Source organism: Rhinoraja longicauda, chromosome 9, assembly GCF_053455715.1.
Source record: "Rhinoraja longicauda isolate Sanriku21f chromosome 9, sRhiLon1.1, whole genome shotgun sequence".
NCBI classification, from domain to species: Eukaryota; Metazoa; Chordata; class Chondrichthyes; order Rajiformes; family Arhynchobatidae; genus Rhinoraja; species Rhinoraja longicauda.
The window spans coordinates 21,773,044-21,788,664 of NC_135961.1; the positions used below are offsets into that span (position 1 = coordinate 21,773,044).

Consider the following 15,621-nt stretch of genomic DNA (forward strand, 5'->3'; position numbering starts at 1 on the left):
CATTGAAATTGACAGGGACTCTGTTTCCCATGCTCTCTTTAAACTCGCCAATTTCACTGAAAAATGTATTGTGCTTTTCACTGTACTACCCCAGGCTTTTCACTGTATCTTGGTGCACGTGACAAATTAAACTAAGCTACGTAATTTATTTAAAAGAAAGTGAAGTAAAATATGTTGCAGCTATTAATAGACGCAACATCCCATATTTTGGAAACACTGCCAGTTTTTGCCTAGCCAAAGTCCTGAGCATATCATCTTATCAGTGTTTCACTCTATCTGATAAAGCTAATTTCTATTTGTACATAATTTGGAGATTTTGGAATTTGGTGAAGAAATTTGTAACATTCAAATTACTCCAGGGATTTCAGTTTACAGGCAATCATTCTTTGTTACTTTTAGTTGCTTTTAGTTTTTAGAGATACAGCATGTTTTGGCCCACTGAGTCCACGCCAACCATTGATCACCTGTTCATACTAATCCAATGTCATCCACGTCCTCTCCCTGCACACTAGGGGCAATTTACGGGGGCCAATTAACCTACAAACCCGCAGGTCTTTGGGATGTGGTAGGAAACCAGAGCACCCACATGGTCACAGGAGGAATGTGCAAGCTACAAACAAGGTCAGGACCAAATCCAGGTCTCTGGCGCTGTGTGACAGCTTCTCCACTGGCTGTGCCACTGTGCTGCCCACATTTTAATGTGAAATTTAAAAAAACTTTTGTGCAAAACTGCCATTGCTGTTGGCTTTTGTGTTTGATCTTTTGTTGATTCTCAAGGTGCTCAGTTTCCTATCATGGTTCGACAGATGGAAAACACTGTTCTTCCTAATATTTTTAACACGTGTGAAAGTTAACTGTTGATGTTATCAGGGTAATTCATCTGTTGTGGCATTTAGAGTCAAACCTAGTGCTCCTTACAAGGAGGTGCAAAATGTCATTTCCGAAAAATTCCTGAACAATCGTAAATGCAAATGTTGCTTTTATTGAGCCAGGCTGCAATTTTTAGCCTTCCTCTATCATTGCCTCGGGATGATATATAACTTGGATTTGTGATGGACCCACTTTGCTGATGTGCACATACAGATAACATCAATTGGAGAAATCGATATGGCTGAATATCCCTGCTCTGCATGACTGGAAACGTGCTCAGTGTGGGCTGGGTGGGAAGGAATCAGATGTTCCTTCAGCCAGCTTTCATGGATGCAAACAGATAGCAGTTTTATTGGAAGGAAAAGCTTATGTCTGATCTTTTACCTCAACACCATTTTCCAGACCTTTGCTTCAACCCCTTGATTATTTAAATAATATGCTCTTGTTGATTGAGCCTTTACTGCTCTCTGATGGTAGAATGCTATGATTTCACCAACCCTTGAGTCATACAGCACAGAAACAGCCCCTTTGGCCTTACTCCTTCAGACCAACCAAGATGCCCCATCTAAGTGAGTCCCTTTGCCTGCTATTGGCACATAACCCTCTAAACCTTTCCTATCCACGTACCAATTTAAATATTTTGTAGAGTTATTGCACCGGACTCAACTTCCTCTGGCAGCTTGCTCCATCTGTCCACCACCATCTGTGGTGGATAGAAAAAATTGCCCCTCAGGTTCCTGTTAAAACTTTCCCCTCTCACCTTAAGCCTGTGCCCCCTCAATATATACTCTATACTCAATGTGCTGACTGATGAAGGACAGCATGCCTAAAGTCACCTTCACCATCCTATCTAATTGTGATGCCACTTTCGGGAACGGTGTACTTGTACTCCTGGATCCCTCTGCTCTAGAATACTTCCCTGGTCTGGTAAACCTTCCCATCCTGGTCAATAAACATCTTCTACACCCTCTCCAAAGCCTCCATATCTGTCATATAATGGGTGACCAAAACTGCACACAATACTTCAAATGCAGTCCAACCAAAGTCCTATAAAGCTGCAAGACACTCAGTAACCTGACCAGTGAAGACAGACATACTATACGCCTTCGTTACCACTCTATCTACTCAGTCCAGAGTAAACAATCCAGGTTTGTGCAATCCCTCCTTATAGCTAATGCCCTCCAATCTAGACAGCGTGCTGGTAATCCTCTTCTGCACCCTCTCCAAAGCCTGCACACCCTCGCTGTAACATGACTTCCAGACTTTTGTACTTAATTCCAATACCAATGAAGCAAGCATACCATATGCCTCATACATGTTACAAACAGAATATGTACAGATTACAAAATCTATATGATTTTGGAAAATGATGACCATTCTTGTGTATAGGTTATGGATTGTTAGGTTATGGATTGTCCTAAATTATCCTATAAATTGATTTCCAGCTACAAAAGAACATGTGTGACTTCGACCGGTTTTTCCATTCAAATTACTAATGGTTGCATTGTAAAATTGTAAATTGGATGTGGCAAATTTTAATGCTAAGGAGTCGGTACAATGCATTTTTTATTTCAACTAAATACATGTTAGAATTACTTGCATTTCATCTTTATTGTAGCAGCAACAAAATTGCAGTTAAAGGACATCATTATTTTGAATGTATAGAGAGATCCTTGTTCTCCTCGTATCAATATTGACATGTATTTATGACGTGGAGAAATTCACCTTTTACATTGTTCTTTAAAACCATGTCAAACTATTTTTGTTTTGTAGCCAGAGAATTTGCAGAAAGAACAATTGAACGCCAGCGTGCAGCATTCATCCGATGGGGTGTGATGGCAGATTGGGACAACTGTTACTACACTTTTGACAAGCAATATGAAGCCAAACAGTTAGAAGTTTTCCACAAAATGTTTGACAAGGTATCACAGTTGTGTTCTGTTTCATATGTCGTTCAATGTGCGATAAGATTTACATCATTTTTTTTGCTTTTCTTAAGGGATACGTTTATCAGGCCTATAAACCTGTATTTTGGTCGCCTTCTACCAGGTTTGTAACTAATTTAATTTGCAATCACTTTTAATATAAAGTAATTTTGGGGTAATGAGTTGATGATATTTGTTATTTATCTGCGTAGGACTGCGTTGGCAGAAGCTGAACTTGAATACAATCAACAGCATGTTAGTCGATCGGTATATGTCAAGTTTCCTCTCTTAAAAACTCCATCCAAAATTACTTCAGTAGCAGGTACATTGTGTGTTAATGTATTGTAGTTGAATTTCAGCTGTGATTTAGGGACAGCACCTAAATTACTGAAGCACCACTGCACTGAGTGAGAATCACCACATTAAAAAGTAGATACTGTTTTACAAGGCGGGCTGAATTTAGGGGTATTTTTTATATGCTAACATGGTAAGATGCAAAAATTCCTGTTAGTGTCTTCTTTCGTATGTACAGGATATTTTGAAAAATACATTGTTTCTGTGCATTGTTCTAGAACACGGAATATATTTTTGATACCTGATTATTGGGTGGGGTGGGTAGGTGGGGGGGGGGGGGGGGGAGAGGAATAAAACCCAATCTATTAGTATGATACATATTGAAGAATTTTGGTTGACCTTTTAAAAAGTTGCTGTTTTTCCTTTTCTGTCCAGACTGAAGAGATTCTTTTTTCCTTTCAGAGAATGGATCCTCTGTTAATGCACTGATATGGACAACCCAGCCTTGGACCATTCCAGCCAACCAGGCCGTTTGTTATATGCCAAATGCGCAGTACGTTCAAATATCTATGACTTGTCATGTTAAAATAATAACATACTTGTTTAAATTGATCCCACTAAACTTTGTAGTAATGTATACAGCTATCTTCATTTCTCCCAAAACTATCTATAATCTAATCTAACACTTCATGCAAAATTAAAAATACTAAGCCCCTTAAAATCTTCTTGAATTGGAATGAAGTGAGCTGTTGCCTCATATGCATTGATATTAAAAACTAAAGTACTGAAATTGTCTCTGGTGTATGGGTGACAATCAAAAGAAAAACGCAGGCGTTAGAAATCTGAGATTAAAATAGAAAATGCTGGAAATACAGATTATAACCATAAAATATATTTCTGTTGTAGCATTCTCTTTCGTAAACTTGAAAAGCAAATAATTTAATTATTCAGATCATTTAAGTTGAATGTTTTATTAATAACCTTCTGTGACTGTATATCTCTAATCATGTGACTGTATATCTCTAATCATTAAATCTATCTCTTGTTTTTGTGCTACATTTCTATTTACAAGTTTATTTGTAAGATTTTAAAAATTGTATTGAAATCCAGGTACTCCCTAGTGAAGTGCTTAAACACAGAAGAGCTCTACCTTCTGTCTACAGAATGCATAGATTCCACAGCAGCTATTCTGGAGACACAGTTTGAAGTTCTTCAGATGGTGAATGGTAAGCAAATTAAAAGTAATTGTTCCTGCCTTTCTTTATCAATAAATATCATACCCCTACAGTAACATACACAATAAAATTGACTATCTCACTTTTATTTCTTCCTATTTTCTTGATCTACAAATTGAAATAAGTTAGGATACTATAGTTATAAATGCAATAATTTTCAAAACAGGAATTTTATAAATATAAACTTGGGTAAAAAGTTTATTAGTACATTGTTTAAGAAGCATTTTATCCATACCTGTACTCTGTACAAGACCTATTTCAGTGCATATTACTGTCTAGCAATTTGGATTAGCGAGGGGATATGGTTTCTTCCCCATGCTTATCTTTGCTATGCAGAAACTAATTGTGGTATCCATACTGTTATTAAAACCAATACTGGTTAACTTGCCAGAATGGTTTCATATTAGGGATATATGTAAAATAAATGTCTAACATTTTTGCAATTACTTTTCTGAATATAGGTTCTGATTTGGAGGGTGGAGTTTGTACCCATCCCACAATTCCGGGAAGACAGTCTCGACTTTTGCCTGCTAACCATGTGACAATGCAGAAAGGGACAGGATTGGTGCATACAGCCCCAGCTCATGGAATGGAAGATTACAGTGTGGCTTCTCAACATGAACTTTCTGTTGTAAGTTACAGATAAAATTAATTCACTATTGAAACTGCTAATAATACTGGCATTGAAATCATAATACAAACACAGGGTTCTCTTCACTGCTCTAATTTCAATGGCAATCTTTTCCTTGAAGGCGGGATTGCAAGAAAACAAGATTGCGAGAAATGTGATTCGAGCGGTTATTAAGAGGCAGAATGATTGGAAAGAAAGGGTGTGGATTTTTACCGCATCTTAACTAGTTGTTCCAAAGTACTTATTGCTAGCATTACTCCTTCAACTTGCTGGAAACACAAAGTTCAATTTGCACAATACAACCTTCCATTTAGATGCAATGTTAACAAAATAATTTATTTTTGCAATGTTGATTGAGAACAAAATATTGGCTGATGCTCTGATGATGACTAATTTGTTCAAAGTAATATTGAACATCTCATGCCCACCTAATGGGACAACTGGGGCTTCAGTTAAGTATCTCCTCTGGAAGACTGGGCGGCACAGTGGAGCAGCAGTAGAGTTGCTGCCTTACAGTACCAGAGACCCCGGTTCAATCCCCACAACGGGTGTGGTCTGTAGGAGTTTGCACGCTCTCCCTATGACAGCGTGGGTTTTCTCAGGGTGCTTTGGTTTCCTTCCACACTCCAAAAGATGTACAGGTTTTTGGGTTAATTGACTTCTGTAAGTTGTAAAAATTGTCCCTAGTGTTGTAGGATAGTGTTAGTGTACGGGGTGATTGCAGGTCGGTGTGGACCCGGTGAGCCAAATGGCCCGTTTCTACGCTATATGTCTAAAAGACTGCAGTTCCAATAATCCAGTACTGGAATGGAGTCTCACTCCTGTACTCAAGCAATCGGTGTATTCATTTTTGGTTTATTTGAGACATTTAGGTCATGAACAATCTTTGTAAGTTTGGGATAGCAGCTGGGAGTGACACTGAATTCCATTGCTCGGTAAAAGAGTTAACAAAAGAGCATAAATAAAAGCAGCAGCAGCCTTTTGTGTCACTCATATCTGCTCCGCCATTCAACAAAGTAATTACCTACTCGTTCCATACCCGTAATTTCATAAACATTTCAAAAATCCTTTTGTTGTGGACGTTGAAAGTGATTAAGAAAATTTGGACGGTGAAAGTGATTAAGAAAATTTCAGCTCTTCCTCTGGACAAGTATTTGAATTACCATTTTCACAATTTCAGGACTGTTTAGTGGATGAAGATGGTTTTTTCACTGAAGCAGCAGGATCAGATCTTCAGAACAAGTTTGTCCTCAATGAAGGAACTGAAGCAGGTTGGTGTTATATCTTTGCAGAATGTTTAAGCATTTCTTGCATCTCAGTCATTTATATTTCGTGATATAATTGTGAGCTATACTAATATGAAAGGGTCAAGATTTGATCCTTGTAATATGTTGCCTTCGCTAAATTTCATTAAAAGAGTGAATGTGAGCAGACCTCCCAACCCTTCCAAATTTGGCGGAAAGTTTCCGCTTTCTTATTTCATTTCCGCCATTCCGATTTCGCCTCACATTTTCCCGCAAAACACATGCCTCGCCGCTTGCCTCGCCCCTTGCCCTGCCCCTCACCTGGCCTCGCCCCGCCGCCCGCCTGGCCTCGCCCCGCCCCTCGCCGGGCCTTGCCCCTCGCCTGGCCTGGCCTGGCCTTGCCACGTAGCGTGAGGCCCGTTGATGTTGAGAGGGGATGGGGGTGGGTGAATGGGGGGGGTTGGGGTGGTGGGAGGGGGGCAGGGAAGGGGGAGGGGAGGGCAGTGGGAGAGAGGATTGGGGGTGGGGAGGGGAGGGGAGTGGGGGTGGGGGGTTGGAGAGGAGAGGAGGGGGCGTGGGAGGGGAGGGGAGGGGGGTGGGGAGGGGAGGGGGAGTAGCGAGTGGAGGTGGGGGCAAAGGAGGGGGGAGGGGGGTGGGGAAGGGAGGGGGGTGGGATGAGGAGGGGAGGGGAATGGGGTGACGGGGGAGGGGAGGTGGGGGGAGAGGGGAGTAGGGGGGAGGGGAGTAGTGGGGAGGGTAATGGGGGTGACGGAGTGGGGGGAGTGGAGGTGGGGGGAAAGGGGGTAGGGGAGTAGTGGGAGGGAAGGAGGGGAGGGGAGTGGGGGGAGTAGGAAGGAGTGGGGGGGACATGGACCATTGTAATTTGCTGTTGAAGACCACTGGAGCAAGTATGTCTTCAATGAAATTAGGTATGTGCAGTAAATGAAACTCTTCCGAACCTACTCATACATTTTATGACCATTGTTCTTTTATTCAATACCACGAGAATTGGGATGTGTAAGGAAAAAGCAAAATAGAAAAAACAAAACAAAACAAATTTTACTTTGTGTTGTAAAAAGTATTTCTGTTCAATAACCTTTCTAGAAATAGCAGAATATGCTCACGATAGGCCTGACATTAGCAGGGATTTAGATTTCTGGACCACTGGGATCTCTTCTGGGCTAGGGGTGACTTGTACAAAAGGGACAGGTTGCATCTTAACAGCAGGGGGACAAACATTCTGGCAGGCAGGTTTGCTAGTGTGACACCTGTGGCTTTAAACTAAGTAGTGGGGGGGAGGGGTTAACAAATTGTGAATATGAAGACGAGGTAAAAGGGAATACAGGAGATATTGCAAAAGACTCTCGGAAGAATGGGAACAGAAGTTCTAGAGGGGAAAAGAAATTAAGGGCAGGGCCAATTGTGAACGATGTGAGAGGGGAGGTAAATACAGAAGTTAAAGTGTTGTACTTAAATGCGCGTAGTATAAAAAATAAAGTGGACGAGCTTGAGGCTCAGTTAGTCATGGGCAAGTATGATGTTGTAGGGATCACTGAGACATGGCTACAAGAGGACCAGGGCTGGGAACTGAATATTCAGGGGTACACAATGTATAGAAAAGACAGACAGGTGGGCAGAGGGGGTGGGGTTGCTCTGATGGTAAGGAATGATATTCATTCCCTTGCAAGGGGTGACATAGAATCAGGAGATGTTGAATCAGTATGGATAGAAATGAGAAATTGTAAGGGTAAAAAGACCCTAATGGGAGTTATCTATAGGCCCCCAAACAGTAGCCTCGACATAGGGTGCAAGTTGAATCAGGAGATAAAATTGGCGTGTCAAAAATGTAATGCTACGGTGGTTATGGGAGATTTCAACATGCAGGTAGACTGGGAAAATCAGGTTGGAAATGGACCCCAGGAAAGAGAGTTTGTAGAGTGCCTTCGAGATGGATTCTTAGAACAACTTGTATTGGAGCCTACCAGGGAGAAGGCAATTCTGGATTTAGTGTTGTGTAATGATCCTGATCTGATAAGGGGACTAGAGGTAAAAGAGCCATTAGGAGGCAGTGATCACAACATGATAAGTTTTACTCTGCAAATGGAAAGGCAGAAGGGAAAATCGGAAGTGTCGGTATTACAGTATAGCAAAGGGGATTACAGAGGCATGAGGCGGGAGCTGGCCAAAATTGACTGGAAGGAGGCCCTAGCAGGGAAGACGGTAGAACAGCAATGGCAGGTATTCCTGGGAATAATGCAGAGGTTGCAGGATCAATTTATTCCAAAGAGGTGGAAAGACTCTAAGGGGAGTAAGAGACACCTGTGGCTGACAAGGGAAGTCAGGGACAGCATAAAAATTAAGGAGAGGAAGTATAACATAGCAAAGAAGAGTGGGAAGACAGAGGATTGGGACTCTTTTAAAGAGCAACAAAAGTTAACTAAAAAGGCAATACGGGGAGAAAAGATGAGGTACGAGGGTAAACTAGCCAATAATATAAAGGAGGATAGCAAAAGTTTTTTTAGGTACGTGAAGAGGAAAAAAATAGTCAAGGCAAATGTGGGTCCCTTGAAGACAGAAGCAGGGGAATTTATTATGGGGAACAAAGAAATGGCAGACGAGTTAAACCGTTACTTTGGATCTGTCTTCACTGAGGAAGATACACACAATCTCCCAAATGTTCTAGGGGCCGGAAAACCTGGGGTGATGGAGGAACTGAAGGAAATCCACATTAGGCAGGAAATGGTTTTGGGTAGACTGATGGGACTGAAGGCTGATAAATCCCCAGGGCCTGATGGTCTGCATCCCAGAGTACTTAAGGAGGTGGCTCTAGAAATAGTGGAAGCATTGGAGATCATTTTTCAATGTTCTATAGATTCAGGATCAGTTCCTGTGGATTGGAGGATAGCAAATGTTATCCCACTTTTTAAGAAAGGAGGGAGAGAGAAAACGGGTAATTATAGACCAGTTAGTCTGACGTCAGTGGTGGGGAAGATGCTGGAGTCAATTATAAAAGACGAAATTGCTGAGCATTTGAATAGCAGTAACGGGATCATTCCGAGTCAGCATGGATTTACGAAGGGAAAATCATGCTTGACAAATCTACTGGAATTTTTTGAGGATGTAACTAGGAAAATTGACAAGGGAGAGTCAGTGGATGTGGTGTACCTCGACTTTCAGAAAGCCTTCGACAAGGTCCCACATAGGAGATTAGTGGGCAAAATTAGGGCACATGGTATTGGGGGTAGGGTACTGACATGGATAGAAAATTGGTTGACAGACAGAAAGCAAAGAGTGGGGATAAATGGGTCCCTTTCGGAATGGCAGGCAGTGACCAGTGGGGTACCGCAAGGTTCGGTGCTGGGACCCCCAGCTATTTACGATATACATTAATGACTTAGACGAAGGGATTAAAAGTACCATTAGCAAATTTTCAGATGATACTAAGTTGGGGGGGAAGTGTGAATTGTGAGGAAGATGCAATAAGGCTGCAGGGTGACTTGGACAGGTTGTGTGAGTGGGCGGATACATGGCAGATGCAGTTTAATGTAGATAAGTGTGAGGTTATTCACTTTGGAAGTAAGAATAGAAAGGCAGATTATTATCTGAATGGTGTCAAGTTAGGAGGAGGGGGAGTTCAACGAGATCTGGGTGTCCTAGTGCATCAGTCAATGAAAGGAAGCATGCAGGTACAGCAGGCAGTGAAGAAAGCCAATGGAATGTTGGCCTTCGTAACAAGAGGAGTTGAGTATAGGAGCAAAGAGGTCCTTCTACAGTTGTACCGGGCCCTGGTGAGACCGCACCTGGAGTACTGTGTGCAGTTTTGGTCTCCAAATTTGAGGAAGGATATTCTTGCTATGGAGGGCGTGCAGCGTAGGTTCACTAGGTTAATTCCCGGAATGGCGGGACTGTCGTATGTTGAAAGGCTGGAGCGATTGGGCTTGTATACACTGGAATTTAGAAGGATGAGGGGGGATCTTATTGAAACATATAAGATAATTAGGGGATTGGACACATTAGAGGCAGATAACATGTTCCCAATGTTGGGGGAGTCCAGAACAAGGGGCCACAGTTTAAGAATAAGGGGTAGGCCATTTAGAACGGAGATGAGGAAGAACTTTTTCAGTCAGAGGGTGGTGAAGGTGTGGAATTCTCTGCCTCAGAAGGCAGTGGAGGCCAGTTCGTTGGATGCTTTCAAGAGAGAGCTGGATAGAGCTCTTAAGGATAGCGGAGTGAGGGGGTATGGGGAGAAGGCAGGAATGGGGTACTGATTGAGAGTGATCAGCCATGATCGCATTGAATGGCGGTGCTGGCTCGAAGGGCTGAATGGCCTACTCCTGCACCTATTGTCTATTGTCTATAGTCCAAGAACTACAGACTGTTGGAAATAATAGTTGTTTTTCACACATGAATGTAGCGCAACACGTTTGGCGTGCATACTTCTTTTTTGGTGAAAAGTTGCATTACGCGCCATATTATGAATTTTGATGTAAAATTCTGAATTTTGGACATCAAAATTATGAATTTGTAAAATCAAATGTTGGGAGGTCTGGGTGGGAGGAGTGTGGTGGTGCCAATGCATACTTGATACGCTCTTTTTGGTTAGAGAAAAGTGGGAGTCTGGTCTTGGATAAAATAAATAATGTGGCCCATCAAGTGGAGTTAAAAATGAGCTGCTAGAGGAACTCAGTGGGTCAGCCAATCTATGAAGTTAAATTGGCAGTTTATGTTTCTCGTTCAGACCCTTCATCTGGGCTGAAAGAGTAGAGTCCAGTTTAAAAGCCATGGTTCAAAACACCAATTTCATTTCCCTCCAAAGCTGCTGCTTGAACTGCTACGTTTCTCCAACAGTGTCTGTTTTGCTCCAGATTCCAGTATCTGCAATCTCTTATACCTCTCACTGAATGTATTTTGTGCCATGTTGGTTTACTTATCCTGCCATTTGGAAGATTTTGAGGTGGCAAAGTTGGTGGTTTACCTCTAAGTCGTATTAAGTCTCAGAAGCATATAGGAGGGCAGGCTTTAATGTTGTCCAGCAGACCCAATTAATGTCTGAAGAAGGGTCCCAACCCAAAACCTCACCCATCCTTTTTCTTTGGAAATGCTGCCTGGCCCACTGAGTTACTCCAGCACTTTGTGTCTACCCCAGCTATGTATTGGGCTTGAAGTTTTGATCTTCATTTGGCCAAATAATGTGTTGCTACACTAAATGTGATGTTGAATGTCATCATCATTGATGCCAGCCTTTACAGAGAGGTGGTTCCCAGGATATGCAAGTGGCATACATTTTCCAGAAACTGATTATGTACCTTTTATTGTTGGGTGATATGGTGCACTGGAGGCAGGCTGATAGAATACCAAATGTATGCTGTCCATATGATCTTGGTAGGTTAATTGGCAATGGTCCTAGTATGATGGAATCTGAGACAGTTGATGAGGTTTAAGGGAGAATAAAATTAAATGGGATTAACGTGAGATCAGTGTAAATGGATGGTTGATGTTCGATACAGACATCATTTCTGTATCTATGGCTCTTAATAATTTCTCATCAAGAACTAAAGTTGTTATTGTCTTTACAATTTGAATATACAATTTTAAATTGACTATTTAAATAGATAATATTCTAATTTCTATGGGTTTTAGTGTGGATACATTTTTATGAATTTAATTTCTGAATTTTATTTCAGTCATCCAAATGTTGCAGGGATCGAAAATGCTACTGAAAGAGGAGAATGTACAGCATAGTTATCCATATGACTGGCGAACAAAGAAGCCAGTCATTATACGTCCCAGTAAACAATGGTTCATAGATACTGGAAAAATTAAGGACCGAGCCCAGGTAATTATACATTTTGAAATTGCACTATTGAAATTATTGAAACTTGCAGTGGTATGGATGGCATATTTTTAATATGTAGCTTGTATCTTTGAGGATATGCTCCTTATCTACATTTGATCCAATTTCGTTCCGAGTTTGGATAATCTTTTCAATGTGGTTAAGACATTACTGAGTTTTTTTGGGAAGTTAAAGGGGAAATAACAAGGCAATTTAATATACAGAATAGAGAATACAGAGAATACAGAGCCTTTATTTGTCATTCGGTACCGAGGTACCGAACGAAATTACGTTACCAGCAGTCACACAAAAAAAGAAACACAAGACACATAACCCCAACACAAACACCCCCTCACTGATGGAGGCAACAAAACTTCCGCTCTCTTCCCCACGTCCAAGTCCCCGCGGCCGAGCCACACCGGGCGCTGAAACATCCCACGGCCGAGCCGGGCGATGGGAGGCCCCGCGGCCGTACCGTGCACAGCTAAGTCCCGCGGCCGAGCCACGCCGGGCGATGGAAGGCCCCGCGGCCGAGCCACACCAGCGATGTAAAGTCCCGCGGCCGCGCGGGGCGATGTTAGGTCCCGCGACCGAGCCGCGCCGGGCGATGTTAGGTCCCGCGGCCGAGCCGCGCCGGGCGATGGAAGGCCCCACGGCCGAGCCGCACCTGGCGCTGAACCGTCCCGCGGCAGTACCGGGCGATGGAAGGCCCCGCGGCCGAGCCACACCGGGCACTGTTAAGTCCAGCGGCCGAGCCGCACCGGGCGATGGAAGGCCCCGCGGGCGATGGAAGGCCCCGCGTGTTTTTTTTCCAGCGCAAACGGAGATACGACTCGGAAAGGGTCGCATCTCCGTTGAGGAAGAGATTTTTAAAGGTTTCCCCACCACCCCCCACATATTCACAGCTAAAGATAGACTATTTCATACATCTAACACTAACAAATAGACAAGAAAAGAAGAAAGACAAACAGACTGCCGGCGAGCCGCAGCTGCAGGGCAGCGCCGCCACTTATATATGATAAGCTTAGATGTTTATATTAAACATGAGGGAAAAACGACTTTGTTTCTCTAATTATCAGTGAGAGTACCACGGTGAACATGAATTGGAAGAAACCAAGTACAATATTTAGGAGGGAAAGGGAAAATACAGTTAATAACTGAACAAACAAAGTTGAAAAGCTATGGTCCACATGAATTGCATCTGTGCATTTTAGAAGTTGGGGAAGACATTATATGGGGAGAAGGCAGGAACGGGGTACTGATTGAGAATGATCAACCATGATCACATTGAATGGCGGTGCTGGCTCGAAGGGCCGAATGGCCTCCTCCTGCACCTATTGTCTATTGAGGATGGGGCAGTTCAATGTCTCCAAGTGATAGGTGGATACAGTTGAAGGGGGTTATGATTGGCAGGTGTGTGGACAAAGGCAAGAGTTGAAAAATAGACAATAGTTTCAGATAATATGAGAGAGGAGAAAAATGTGAAGCCCGAGGGAGGGATGTCGATTGAAAGGGATGGGGATTGGAGGAAAAAGGGTGGGGGTGGGGTGTAATGGGTATGCACTGGGGTGGGGTGGGCGGTGCACAGGAAAGAGAGGGAGGAATAATTCTATTGTATTGTATGCAGCCTTAAAACACCTATCTGTTTAAAACTTGTAAAATAATTGAGTTCATGAGATTGCTAAAAATGTCTGTTGCAATAGGGTGCAGATTTTTATTTGAAGAAAACAAACACTAAATACAAGTTCTGTAACTAAAACTGGTGACAGGTGCAGAGGTCAGACTTTTACTGTTCCTCCATTATGCCACAAGAGTGTGCTATTCTTGCATCTTATCTCCAGTCCAAGGCTTGCTCCCCTTAATGAGGAGAGAGAGAGAGAGAGAGAGAGAGAGAGAGCTTTCCACCAGGTTTGGTGCCGGGCCAATTGCCCCAAACCAATAAGTGGACACTAGGCAGCAAATAAAACTTTCAATCAGCGAAACATAATCTAGTAGTCTGATATAAACTTCTATTGCTATAGTTCACATTTGCTCTGTCCATCACTCTCTTACTTTCCTCTCTCATTCCCTTCTATCTCCAGCATTCTTAACATCCCTCAACTTATTTGTATGACATTAATGCTTTGGCAGACATGTATGTGTGCACAAATTTTATTTTTTGAACATTTTTTATTGACAAGGCATAGAAGAATTTTCGAATAACAAGGCATTAGAAAACAGCAAGTTAATACAGGAGTCAAAGTACCTTTATCCTCTGAATGTGCTTAGCAATTGCACTTAAAGTGTACAGTTCAAATTCTGCTATATTGCATCTTCCCAGTATTATGAAACTTATATGAAATTCCTTTTTGCATCAATCTTGATAAGTGCAAAGTTGCATACAAATTTGGTAAGGAAGGTTAGATGGAGAGAAAATATATGAGAATGATTATGAAATAGTGCTAAGATTTGCTGTGGATCAGTTTAATGCCACTGCCCTTTAATACAACATGTTAGCCTTGAGAAATTATATTAATTGTTCGTTTTTGTGTAGAAAGCATTGTGAATGCATTTTTCAAATTCTATTTAAGTAGGCTGGGGGGAGGTAAGGTTGTGCACTGTGGTGAGCTGAATTTTCAAACATTACAGAATTGGCGTTGCCTCACAGCTCTAACTAGATTTTTTAGGTTTTTGAATGGGAACTCTTTTTGATCTGGCATCTGATCTAGTGTGTAGCACACTGTGTGGATTGTGTGCAGCACAGAGTAGAGCTATTAGGACGATGTTTCAATCCCTGTGGTAAGTCGGCACTCTTAATGTTGGCAGTTGGATTGGAGTGGTGAAAGGGTAGGTATGTCATCAGGGTCATCAGGTGGGCACCCTCCTTCTTTGACATTTCATTGATAAGCCCACAATGTCTCCAGAGAGCTCAACGGTGATACCTGGCGTCCCAAGTACAAACACCTCAGTTCCATACCCTCCTGTCTTCATCTTGCAGCCCAGTTGTTGCCCTCATAAGCTTCTTCAACACCATCTTCCCATGGTACTGTCAATTCCACAACGTATGCCAGCTTGGCTGTTGTGGACCACAGGACCATGTCTGGCCAGAGTGTTGTAGCCACAATGTCTGGGGGAAACACAAGCTTTTTTTTCGAACTCCACGTCCATTTTCCAATCCCCAGGCTACGGAATGCTTGTATCCTTTGATGTTATCTGGAGGAACTGAAAGAAGTGAAATGTCTGCTTTCAGGAGGCCCAATTGAATAGAGTAGTTAAGACACTTAAGGCGTTAGTAGATTTGTAACAAATGTTAAAAAATATAATAATTCCTGAGATGGAATCAGAGATCCAGAAAAGAAAGCTAAAAGTTTGAGTTAACCTTTTGAAGGTTGGAGCAGGATGGAAATTAGAAGCAATGAATTTGTTGAGTTCAGCATGAGCACAGGATTCGGTATCAATGCAATCTTTGATGAACTGGAATAAGAGCCCAGGGAGTGCACACTGTTAGGAATGAAATGATGGCTTCTACACATCTCACAAAAAAATGAGTCGCCACAGCTCTACCTTTGATCTGGAGAATGTGAGTAGATTTGAAGAAGAAGTTGTTCAA

The 15,621-nt window shown here is 42.3% G+C and overlaps 1 protein-coding gene across 1 annotated transcript in view; it reads left to right on the forward strand.

Moving 5' to 3' along the window:
• iars2 (isoleucyl-tRNA synthetase 2, mitochondrial) overlaps positions 1-15,621 on the forward strand; it is a 60,914-nt gene that overhangs the window by 3,762 nt on the left and 41,531 nt on the right. Inside the window, exons 4-11 of the mRNA XM_078404928.1 lie at positions 2,644-2,792; positions 2,870-2,919; positions 3,008-3,117; positions 3,552-3,642; positions 4,200-4,315; positions 4,786-4,955; positions 6,136-6,226; positions 11,884-12,035. Coding sequence (XP_078261054.1) covers positions 2,644-2,792; positions 2,870-2,919; positions 3,008-3,117; positions 3,552-3,642; positions 4,200-4,315; positions 4,786-4,955; positions 6,136-6,226; positions 11,884-12,035 — 929 coding nt within the window. The remainder of the gene's footprint in view (positions 1-2,643; positions 2,793-2,869; positions 2,920-3,007; positions 3,118-3,551; positions 3,643-4,199; positions 4,316-4,785; positions 4,956-6,135; positions 6,227-11,883; positions 12,036-15,621) is intronic.